Consider the following 12,267-nt stretch of genomic DNA (forward strand, 5'->3'; position numbering starts at 1 on the left):
CTTGTGAGGCCCCACTCTGCCCCTCCCCCCCCCCCCCCCCCCGTACCTGTGAGGCCGCGCGCTTGCGGTGAAACTCGTGAACGTCAAAATTGTCGAAATCCAGCTTGAGGGGTGTGTTTGCAGAGCTCGCAGGTGGTGACAGCGGCCAGATTGGCGCCTGTGTGGGGAAACAAGGGAAGAGGGTTCACAGTCCCACTCACTCACTCAATCACCGCAGACTGCGTAACAACAGCGGGGAGGGGAAGGAGCGAGGGGGGGGGGAGGGGTAGGAGACGGAGGGAGGGGAGGGAGGAAGGACGGAGGGAGGGGAGGGGTAGGAGACGGAGGGAGGGGAGGGGAAGGAGACGGAGGGAGGGGAGGGGTAGGAGACGGAGGGAGGGGAGGGGTAGGAGACGGAGGGAGGGGAGGGGAAGGAGACGGAGGGAGGGGAGGGGTAGGAGACGGAGGGAGGGGAGGGGAAGGAGATTGAGGGAGCGGGTGGGGAAGGAGACGGAGGGAGGGGAGGGGTAAGAGACGGAGGGAGGGGAGGGGAAGGAGACGGAGGGAGGGGAGGGGAAGGAGATTGAGGGAGGGGAGGGGAAGGAGATTGAGGGAGGGGAGGGGAAGGAGACGGAGGGAGGGGAGGGGAAGGAGACGGAGGGAGGGGAGGGGAAGGAGACTGAGGGAGCGGGAGGGGGAAGGAGATTGAGGGAGCGAGAGGGGAAGGAGACGGAGGGAGGGGAGGGGAAGGAGACGGAGGGAGGGGAGGGGAAGGAGACGGAGGGAGGGGAGGGGAAGGAGACGGAGGGAGGGGAGGGGGAAGAAGACGGGGGGAGAGGAGGGGGAAGGAGACGGAGGGAGAAGGAGATGGAGGGAGGGGAGGGGGAACGAGACGGAGGGAGGGGAGGGGAAGGAGACGGAGGGAGGGGAGGGGGAAGGAGACGGAGGGAGGGGAAGGAGACGGAGGGAGGGGAGGGAAGGAGATGGAGGGAGGGGAGGGGAAGGAGATGGAGGGAGGGGAGGGAGGGGAGGGGAAGGAGACGGAGGGAGGGGAGGGGGAAGGAGACGGAGGGAGGGGAGGGAAGGAGATGGAGGGAGGGGAGGGGAGGGAGGGGAGGGAAGGAGACGGAGGGACAGCGATGGAGGGACGGAGAGATGCACCATTTTGAGGTGCAGGCTGGGGGAAAAGATGAGTCATGAGCAGGAGATGGTTTCAACTCAGTGAGACTGCACGAGGGAGGAAGCGAAGGTTGGGGGAGGGGGAAAGAGTATTGTGGTTACTTGAGAAACCAAGGATGAAAGAACTGGAGTGTCTTTCATCACCTCGGGACGTCCCAAAGCACTGTACAGCCAATTAAGTACTTTCGAAGTGTAGTAATTAGGAAGCTCGGCACCTGAATTTGTGCACAGCAAGATCCCACAAACAGCAATGCCAGAACATCTGTTTTTCAGCTGTTGGTTGGTAGAAAAATATAGGGCCCAGGGCACCAGGGATAACTCCCCCTGCTCTTCTTCCAAATAGTGGCCGCGGGAAGGCAGACGGGGCCTCAGTTTAATGTCTCATCCGAAAGACGGCACCTCGGACAGTGCAGCACTCCCTCAGTATGGGCACCGGGGAGTGTCATAGAAACATAGAAAATAGGTGCAGGAGTAGGCCATTCGGCCCTTCGAGCCTGCACCACCATTCAATATGATCATGGCTGATCATTCCTTCAGTACCCCTTTCCTGCTTTCTCTCCATACCCCTTCATCCCCTTAGCCGTAAGGGCCATATCCAACTCCCTCTTGAATATATCCAATGAACTGGCATCAACAAGTCTCTGCAGTAGGGAACCCCACAGGTTAACAACTCCCTGAGTGAAGAAGTTTCTCCTCATCTCGGTCCTAAATGGCCTACCCCTTATCCTTAGACTGTGTCCCCTGGTTCTGGACTTCCCCAACATCGGGAACATTCTTCCCACATCTAACCTGTCCAGTCCCGTCACAATCTTATATGTTTCTATGAGATCCCCTCTCATCCTTCTAAACTCCAGTGAATGAAGGCCCAGTTGATCCAGTCTCTGCTCATATGACAGCCCAGCCATCCCTGGAATCAGTCTGGTGAACCTTCGCTGCCCTTCCTCAATAGCAAGAATGTCCTTCCTCAGATTAAGAGACCAAAACTGAACACAATATTCCAGGTGAGGCTTCACTAAGGCCCTGAACAACTGCAGTAAGACCTCCCTGCTCCTGTACTCAAATTCCCTCGCTATGAAGGTCAACATGCCATTTGCCTTCTTCACCGCCTGCTGTACCTGCATGCCAACCTTCAGTGACTGATGTACCATGACACCCAGGTCTCGTTGCACCTCCCCTTTTCCTAATCTGCCGCCATTCAGATAATATTCTGCCTTCGTGTTTTTGCCCCCAAAATAGATAACCTCACATTTATCCACATTGTACTGCATCTGTCGGCCTTGGATTGCAGGGTTCTGGAGTGAGAGTCACGGACCCACGAATCTTCTGAATCAGAGGCGAGAGCGAGACAGACCGAGTGGGAGCAGGAGATGGTAAAAGATGTACGGGCAGCTGTCCATTCCGCCTTCCCTTTGGGTGCAGCTCCTCGCGAGACATACATGATCGGGGGAATCTATCCTTTGATTTCATGAGGATTGGTGGAAGAGAGCGTTCCTGTTATCCGACGCTCTCCTGGCCGGCCGCTCACCTTCCACCCTCTCTAAACCTAAGCTCTTCCAAAACTCTGCTGCCCGTTTCCTAACCCGCGTGTAATGTATTTGCTTCATGGGATCTTTGCTTAAGGATTCATAGCAACACATTGCTACTTAGAACCAGTTGCTTTATTACCAAAGGTTTAGCAATCACACACATGTCACATTATCAGTTGATCCACCAGGCTCACAACTGCATACCTCGTCGTGGATAACCTCCACCTATTGAGTCTTGTGAACATCACGTGACTGGCTAAGTCACTCACAACGCAACATCTCGACAAAGCTGTGAATATATTCACGGGGGCATACATTACACCGCACCTAGTCCTGTTCACCCATCACCCCGCTGTGCTCGCTGACCTACATTGGCTTCCGGTCTGACAGCGTCTCGATTTCAAAATTCTCATCCTTGTTTACAAATCCCTCCATGGCCCCTCGCCCCCTCCCTGTCTCTGTAACCTCCTCCAGTCCTACGACCCTCTGAGATCTCTGCACCCCTCCAATTCTGGCCTCTTGCGTATCTTTGATTTTAATCGCTCAGCCGTTGGCGGCAATGCCTTCAGCTGCCGAGGCCCCTGAGCTGTGGAATTCCCTCCCTAAGCCTATCCACTTCCCTCTCTCTCTCCTTTAAGATTCTCCTTCAAGCCGACCTGTTTGACCAAAGCGTTGGTCACCTGCCCTAACATCTCCTTACGTGGTTCGGTGATTCAAATGTGGTTTGGTTACCCTCCTGTGGGATGTTTTACTATGTTAAATGTGCTGTATAAATGTGAGGAGTTGTTGCGAGGAAGACGAGAGGGAAGTTCAGAGGGCCACTGATCACTAAAATAGAGGGAGACAAGATGTGATGGAGAGGGAAAGCTTGGAGATGAGAGGGAGAATCGCTCATTGGATGATGAGCTTTGCCTCGTACCCCGCCCGGGAGTGTGCGAGATGGGTTGTGTTGTGTTCCTAACACAGATGAGATGGCACACAGGGAGGTTAAAGTAACAGTGACCTCAGTCTTTATTAAGACACTCCAGAGTGAGGAACAGGCCTTAGGGGCCGGCTTATATACAGTGCTTCCAAGGGATGCTGGGATCCCTTGGGACTTCAGGGGATGCGCTCTCTGGTGGCGGATCATGGGAGTGCATGCTTTACAGATACACAACATCACTCCCCCCACCAAAGTCAAAGTGAAAACTATTTACAAGGTGAGGCGGTCAGGAGCCTTTCTTTCCCTGGTGGACCGCCTCGGTACAAATGTCTGTTCTGGTGTGTTGGCTGTGCCCTCGCTGGGCTGGCGTGTTGTGGGTTGTGGGTGAGCCTGGCCTTGCTGGGCTGTTGGTTATGATGGGTTCAATTTCCTGGTCCGGGGTGGTGTCGTTGATCCTTTGGGTGTGTGTTGTGGGCTCGAAAAAGGTGGTGTCTGCTGTGGGTTGTTCAGGGCAGTCTGTGAACCGCAGCCTCGTTTGGTCCAGGTGCTTTCTGCAAATTTGTCCATTGTCTAGTTTGACTACAAACATCCTACTCCCTTCTTTAGCTATCACTGTGCCCACGATCCACTTGGGACCATGTCCATAGTTTAGCAAATACACAGGGTCATTCAGATCAATTTCCCGTGACACAGTGGCGCGACCATCGTTTACATTTTGTTGCTGCCGCCTGCTCTCTACCTGATCATGCAGGTTGGGGTGAACCAGCGAGAGTCTGGTTTTAAGCGTCCTTTTCATGAGTAGCTCAGCCGGGGGCACCCGTGAGCGAGTGGGGTCTCGTGCGGTAGCTGAGCAGTACTCGGGACAGGCGGGTTTGGAGTGAGCCTTCTGTGACTCGTTTGAGGCTCTGTTTGATTGTTTGTACTGCCCGCTCTGCCTGCCCATTGGAGGCTGGTTTAAACGGGGCCGAGGTGACATGTTTGATCCCATTGTGGGTCATGAATTCTTTAAATTTGGCACTGGTGAAACATGGCCCGTTGTCACTGACCAGTATGTCTGGCAGGCCGTGGGTGGCAAACATGGCCCTCAGGCTTTCAATGGTGGCGGTGGCGGTGCTTCCCGACATTATTTCACATTCAATCGATTTTGAAAAAGCATCCATCACCGCCAGGAACATTTTACCGAGAAACGGGCCCGCATAGTCGACATGGATCCTTGACCATGATCTGGAGGGCCAGGACCACAAACTTAGTGGGGCCTCTCTGGGCGCGTTGCTCAACTGAGCACACACACGGCATTGCCGCACACAGGACTCTAAGTCAGAGTCGATACCGGGCCACCATACGTGGGATCTGACTATCGCTTTCATCATTACTATACCCGGGTGTGTGCTGTGGAGATCGAGATGAACGTCTCCCTGCCCTTTTTTGGTAGCACTATGCGGTTACCCCACAACAGGCAGTCTGCCTGAATGGACAGCTCGTCCTTTCGCCGCTGGAACGGCTTGATTAGCTCTTGCATTTCAATGGGGATGCTGGCCCAGCTCCCATGCAGTACGCAGTTTTTTACTAGGGACAGCAGAGGATCTTGGCTGGTCCAAGTCCTAATCTGGCGGGCAGTGACAGATGGTTTATCATTTTCAAATGCTTCCATGAACATCAACATGTCTGCGGGCTGCGCCACCATCAACAAGTTTGCTGGCTGCGCCATTTCCACCCCCGCGGTGGGCAGTGGTAGCCGACTGAGAGCATCCGCACAGTTCTCGGTGCCTGGCCTGTGGCGGATGGTATAGTTATACGCTGATAGCGCGAGTGCCCACCTTTGTATGCGGGCTGAGGCATTAGTAGTTATCCCCTTGTTTTCAGCAAACAGGGATATGAGGGGCTTGTGATTGGTTTCCAGCTCAAATTTGAGGCCAAACAAGTACTGATGCATTTTCTTTACCCCAAGCACACATGCTAATGCCTCTTTCTCAATCATGCTGTAGGCCCTCTCGGCCTTAGACAAGCTCCTGGAGGCATAGGCGACAGGTTGCAACTTCCCCGCAACGTTAGCTTGTTGTAATATACACCCGACTCCGTACGACGACACATCACATGTTAGCACAAGTCTGTTACACGGGTTATACAATACAAGCAGCTTGTTGGAGCATAAAATATTTCTGGCTTTCTCAAAAGCAATTACTTGTTTTTTTTCCCCATACCCAGTTCTCACTGTTACGCAATAACACATGTAGGGGCTCTAAGAGGGTGCTTAACCCCGGTAGCAAGTTACCAAAATAGTTGGAGTCCCAGGAACGGCCGCAGCTCCGTGACGTTCTGTGGCCTGGACGCGTTCCTGATAGCCTCAGTCTTGGCATCTGTGGGCCGAATGCTGTCCGCCGCGATCTTTCTCCCCAAAAACTCCACTTCTGTTGCCAGGAAGACGCATTTCGACCTCTTCAGCCGCAGCCCTATGCGATCCAGTCGCTGGAGGACCTCCTCCAGGTTTCGTAGGTGCTCGACGGTGTCCAGACCTGTGACCAATATGTCGTCCTGAAAAACCACCGTGCGTGGTACTGACTTGAGTAGGCTCTCCATATTTCTCTGGAAGATCGCTGCAGCTGACCGAATTCCAAATGGGCATCTGTTGTAGATGAACAGTCCCTTGTGCGTGTTGATTCAGGTGAGGCCCTTCGAAGACTCCTCCAGCTCCTGCTTCATGTAGGCCGAAGTCAGGTTGAGCTTGGTGAATGTCTTGCCTCCTGCCAGCGTCGCAAATAGGTCGTCTGCCTTAGCTAGCGGGTATTGGTCCTGTAGCGAGAAATGATTAATAGTTACTTTATAATCGCTGCAAATCCTGACTGTGCCATCACTTTTGAGTACTGGAACAATCGGGCTGGCCCACTCGCTGAATTCCACTGGGGAGATGATGCCCTCGCATTGCAGCCTGTCCAGCTCGATTTCCACTCTCTCCCTCATCATGTGAGGTACCGCTCGCACCTTGTGGTGAATGGATCGTGCCTCTGGGACCAAGTGGATCCGCACCTTCACCCCAGAAAAGTTTCCAATGCCTGGCTCAAAAAGGGAAGGAAATTTGTTAAGAACCTGGGTACATGTGGCCTCATCGACATGTGATAGCGCTCGGATGTCATCCCAGTTCCAGCGGATTTTGCCCAGCCAGCTCCTTCCAAGCAGTGTGGGGCCATCGCCCGGGACAATCCAGAGTGGCAGTTCGTGCACCGTGCCCTCGTAGGTGACCTTGACCATGGCGCTGCCCAGGACAGTGATAAGCTCTTTGGTGTACGTTCTCAGTTTCGTGTGGATGGGGCTCAGGGCTGGTCTGAATGCCTTGTTGCACCACTCAAACATCTTTTTACTCATGATGGATTGGCTAGCGCCAGTGTCCAGTTCCATGGCTACAGCTAAGCCATTCAATTTTACGTTTAGCATTATAGGTGGACATTTTGTCGAAAATGTGTGCACCCCGTGTACTTCAGCATCTGCCTCCTCTCTCTGAGGCTTGAAATTGCTTTGATCCACCATGGAGCAATCTTCCTCTGCCACAGAGTTACAACCCTCAGAGAAGAAATTTCTCCTCATCTCAGTTTTAAATGGGCGGCCCCTTATTCTAAGATTATGCCCCCTAGTTCTAGTCTCCCCCATCAGTGGAAATATCCTCTCTGCATCCACCTTGTCAAGCCCCCTCATAATCTTATACGTTTCGATAAGATCACCTCTCATTCTTCTGAATTCCAATGAGTAGAGGCCCAACCTACTCAACCTTTCCTCATAGGTCAACCCCCTCATTCCCGGAATCAACCGAGTGAACCTTCTCTGAACTGTCTCCAAATCAAGTATATCCTTTCGTAAATATGGAAATCAAAACTGCACGCAGTACTCCAGGTGTGACCTCATCAATACCCTGTATAACTGTAGCAGGACTTCCCTGCTTTTATACTCCATCCTCTTTGCAATAAAGGCCAAGATACCCTTATGTTCTTAAGGGTTCTTGTAGCTGACTAGAGACGACCGCGGAATTTGCAAGGGCCCCATTCGGTCAAGTGTCCTACCTGAAATAACCTTTGCCTGGAGCCACCTCTTTAGGCAGTCATGGTGCACGAACTGTAGACTTCCAACACATTTGCAGGGTTCAAGAAGTGGGTTCAGTGGGGTGCCACCCGGTATCAGGCAGATCCTGCACAGGTCCCCCTCCTCCTCCTCCGAGTCCTCGTGAAGCAGACTGAGTACAAAGAACACCGGATCACAGTATCAGTAAAGAGAGGGCGGCAGAGATTTCGCCAGTGAGAACTCCTTTTATAGAGGGAGTCTCTCCATCGGGGACCCCTTTTAAAGAGGGAGGGCTAGAAATTAATTTGCTTAGTGCCACCCGTTAATGCCCGAGGGGTGAGAGAGCATGACTGGGGGAGAGGAGAGAGAGAGACCGGGGGAGAGAGAGAGAGACTGGGGGAGAGAGAGAGAGACTGGGGGAGAGAGAGAGAGACTGGGGGAGAGAGAGAGAGAGAGACTGGGGGAGAGAGAGAGAGAGCGACTGGGGGAGAGAGAGAGAGACTGGGGGAGAGAGAGAGAGCGACTGGGGGAGAGAGAGAGAGAGAGAGCGACTGGGGGAGAGAGAGAGAGCGACTGGGGGAGAGAGAGAGAGAGAGCGCGACTGGGGGAGAGAGAGAGAGAGAGCGACTGGGGGAGAGAGAGAGAGAGAGCGACTGGGGGAGGAGAGAGAGAGAGAGCGACTGGGGGAGAGAGAGAGAGAGAGCGACTGGGGGAGAGAGAGAGAGAGAGCGACTGGGGGGGGGAGAGAGAGAGAGAGCGACTGGGGGGGGGAGAGAGAGAGAGAGCGACTGGGGGGGAAGAGAGAGAGAGAGCGACTGGTGGGGAGAGAGAGAGAGCGACTGGGGGAGAGAGAGAGAGAGCGACTGGGGGGGAGAGAGAGAGAGAGAGCGACTGGGGGAGAGAGAGAGAGAGCGACTGGGGGAGAGAGAGAGAGAGCGACTGGGGGAGAGAGAGAGAGAGCGACTGGGGGGGAGAGAGAGCGACTGGGGGGGAGAGAGAGAGAGAGCGACTGGGGGGGAGAGAGAGAGAGAGCGACTGGGGGGGAGAGAGAGAGAGAGCGACTGGGGGGGAGAGAGAGAGAGCGACTGGGGGGGAGAGAGAGAGAGAGCGACTGGGGGGGAGAGAGAGAGAGAGCGACTGGGGGGGAGAGAGAGAGAGAGCGACTGGGGGGGAGAGAGAGAGAGAGCGACTGGGGGGGGAGAGAGAGAGAGAGCGACTGGGGGGGGAAGAGAGAGAGAGCGACTGGGGGAGAGAGAGAGAGAGCGACTGGGGGAGAGAGAGAGAGAGCGACTGGGGGAGAGAGAGAGAGAGAGCGACTGAGGGAGAGAGAGAGAGAGAGCGACTGGGGGAGAGAGAGAGAGAGCGACTGGGGGAGAGAGAGAGATAGACTGGGGGGGGAAGAGAGAGAGAGAGCGACTGGGGGGCGGGGAGAGAGAGCGACTGGGGGAGAAAGAGAGAGCGACTGGGGGAGAAAGAGAGAGCGACTGGGGGAGAAAGAGAGAGAGCGACTGGGGGAGAAAGAGAGAGAGCGACTGGGGGAGAAAGAGAGAGCGACTGGGGGAGAAAGAGAGAGAGCGACTGGGGGAGAGAGAGAGAGAGAGAGCGACTGGGGGAGAGAGAGAGAGAGAGAGAGCGACTGGGGGGGAGAGAGAGAGAGAGCGACTGGGGGAGAGAGAGAGAGAGAGCGACTGGGGGAGAGAGAGAGAGAGCGACTGGGGGAGAGAGAGCGACTGGGGGAGAGCGAGAGAGAGAGCGACTGGGGGAGAGCGAGAGAGAGAGCGACTGGGGGAGAGCGAGAGAGAGAGCGACTGGGGGAGAGAGAGAGAGCGCGACTGGGGGAGAGAGAGAGAGAGCGACTGGGGAGAGAGAGCGACTGGGGGAGAGCGAGAGAGAGAGCGACTGGGGGAGAGAGAGAGAGAGCGACTGGGGGAGAGAGAGCGACTGGGGGAGAGCGAGAGAGAGAGCGACTGGGGGAGAGCGAGAGAGAGAGCGACTGGGGGAGAGAGAGAGAGCGCGACTGGGGGAGAGAGAGAGAGAGAGCGACTGGGGGAGAGAGAGCGACTGGGGGAGAGCGAGAGAGAGCGACTGGGGGAGAGAGAGAGAGAGAGAGCGACTGGGGGAGAGAGAGCGACTGGGGGAGAGCGAGAGAGAGAGCGACTGGGGGAGAGAGAGAGATAGACTGGGGGAGAGAGAGAGAGAGCGACTGGGGGAGAGAGAGAGAGAGAGCGACTGGGGGAGAGAGAGAGAGAGAGCGACTGGGGAGAGAGAGAGAGAGCGACTGGGGGAGAGAGAGAGATAGAGCGACTGGGGGAGAGAGAGAGAGAGAGCGACTGGGGGAGAGAGAGAGAGAGCGACTGGGGGAGAGAGAGAGATAGACTGGGGGAGAGAGAGAGAGAGCGACTGGGGGAGAGAGAGAGAGAGAGCGACTGGGGGAGAGAGAGAGAGAGAGCGACTGGGGGAGAGAGAGAGAGAGCGACTGGGGGAGAGAGAGAGAGCGCGACTGGGGGAGAGAGAGAGAGAGAGCGACTGGGGGAGAGAGAGAGAGAGCGACTGGGGGAGAGAGAGAGAGAGAGAGCGACTGGGGGAGAGAGAGAGAGAGAGAGAGCGACTGGGGGAGAGAGAGAGAGAGCGACTGGGGGAGAGAGAGATAGAGAGCGACTGGGGGAGAGAGAGAGAGCACGACTGGGGGAGAGCGAGAGAGACCGGGGGAGAGCGAGAGAGACCGGGGGAGAGCGAGAGAGACCGGGGGAGAGCGAGAGAGACCGGGGGAGAGCGAGAGAGACCGGGGGAGAGCGAGAGAGACCGGGGGAGAGCGAGAGAGACCGGGGGAGAGCGAGAGAGACCGGGGGAGAGAGAGAGAGACTGGGGGAGAGCGAGAGAGACCGGGGGTAGAGAGACCGGGGGAGAAGGGGAGAGAGAGAGAGACCGGGGAGAGAGAGAGAGACTGGGGGAGAGAGAGAGAGACCGGGGGAGAGAGAGAGACTGGGGGAGAGAGAGAGAGAGAGCGACTGGGGGAGAGAGAGTGACTGAGGGGGGAGAAGAAAAAGTGTGACTGGGGGAAGAGATGGCTATACCTGTACTGATTTTTTTAGCCCGGAGTCTCAACATCAGGAACCCCTTTTTTGAAGAGGGCGTCTCTGCATCAGGACCCTCCAAGAGAAAAGGGTGGCTTTCACACAGCCCTGCCCTGCTTCCCCTCCCCTAATAAGACCGATGGATCCACCCCCCCACCCCCCCCCCCCCCCGGCCCGAGTTCCTCACCTCTCCTGCAGCTTCCTGAGCATCTCTGGGTCCGGACGGGGCTTCTCGGTCTCCTGGGCCTCTTTGCCGGAGGGCGCCGGGCTGCGCTCCCTCGCCTCCTGACCCCTCGGGTCCGACACGGCCAGGACAGTCATGGAGAGGGGGCCCCGTGGCGGCTGGCCGTGGCTGCCCCAGGGCGGGCTGGCGACTGAAGCTGTTCCCAGGCGGGCGTTCGAGATGGGCTGCAGGCGTGCCAGGCCGGCGGCGGCGGCGGGGGGCTGGGTGACGCCGGCGTTGGCAGTGGTGAGCAGCAGTCTGACCAGCCGGCTGGCTTCCAGCCGGGGCAGTTGGTGCTGCTGGTGGTGGTGGTGGTGGTGATGGCCCTCGGCCTCCTGGCCGGCAGCTGGGTGGCGGAGCCTGGCGCTGGGCGCCGAGCCCTCGGTGGGGTGGGCCGGGCCCTCCGAGCCCCGGCGAGCCCCGGCGCCGCACGGCATCTTCCACCGCTGGCGGCGGCGGTCTTCGCCGGTCCCGGCGGCGGCGCCGCTCGCTTTCTCCGGGCAGGCCCGCGGGCGCTCCCGCGGCCCGAAGGGGAGGCGGTCGCACGGCGGGGCGGGGGGGCCGCCCGGGTCGGCGGCTCCGGGGGCGGCGCCGTCTCGGCCGCCGGCCAGCGGGGCCCGGCCGGCTTCTTCCTCCGTCGCGCTGCTCAGCCGCTCCCGCCTCAGGATGCGGCCGGTGTGCTGCTTGCTGAGCTTGGCGGGTTCGGCCGCCGTCGCCCCGGGCTCCCCCTCGCTCTGGCCGGCGGCCGGCCGGCGGGGAGCCGGCCCCGGGTCCTGGACGGCGTCGCTGCCGCCCCCGCTCCTCTGGGTCAAGGCCTCGTCCTCCGCGGCGCTATCCCCGCAACACGGGCTCCCGGACTGGGCCCTCCCGACCGGCAGCCCCGGCCCGGAGCCGGCCGAGCTCGGCTTGGGCGCCTGGTACGTGGGGGGTGTCTTCCTGCCCTCGGCTTGCAGTCTCTGCGCCGGGAAAGTTTGTCCGTGGTCGGGGCCTGAAACACACACACAAAAAAAAAAACAAGAGCCAAACGCGTCTGTTAATGACATCGAATGACCTCGCTCAACGGCACAGAAACAGACCTCTCGGCACAGCCAGTGCGCAGGCCCCCGCTCAAACCTCCGCCCTTCCTTCCTCAGCCCCTGAGCCACTTGGGCCAGGTAACCCCCCCCCCACCCCTTCCCCCTGTCCACACAGTGAGGGGTCAGAACCATCACGGGGTGGGCTTGTTGGGGTGAAAGGGCAATTAAAATGTAATAAATACCGGCCTTGCCAGCGACACCCACGTCCCGAGAATTGATTCATTGAATCTTGGAGCAGAAA

The 12,267-nt window shown here is 57.6% G+C and overlaps 1 protein-coding gene across 1 annotated transcript in view; it reads right to left on the minus strand.

The window, feature by feature from the left end:
* The window catches only part of LOC139235276 (probable E3 ubiquitin-protein ligase MARCHF10), a 34,257-nt gene extending 22,864 nt beyond the window's left edge, over positions 1-11,393 (minus strand). The window contains exons 1-3 of the mRNA XM_070866418.1: positions 10,915-11,393; positions 7,656-7,825; positions 47-157 (exon numbers count right to left, since the gene is read on the minus strand). Coding sequence (XP_070722519.1) covers positions 84-157; positions 7,656-7,825; positions 10,915-11,387 — 717 coding nt within the window. The 5' untranslated portion in view covers positions 11,388-11,393 and the 3' untranslated portion in view covers positions 47-83. The remainder of the gene's footprint in view (positions 1-46; positions 158-7,655; positions 7,826-10,914) is intronic.
* Positions 11,394-12,267: the final 874 nt, after the last annotated feature.

Source organism: Pristiophorus japonicus, chromosome 23 (genome assembly GCF_044704955.1).
Source record: "Pristiophorus japonicus isolate sPriJap1 chromosome 23, sPriJap1.hap1, whole genome shotgun sequence".
Lineage (NCBI taxonomy): Eukaryota > Metazoa > Chordata > Chondrichthyes > Pristiophoridae > Pristiophorus > Pristiophorus japonicus.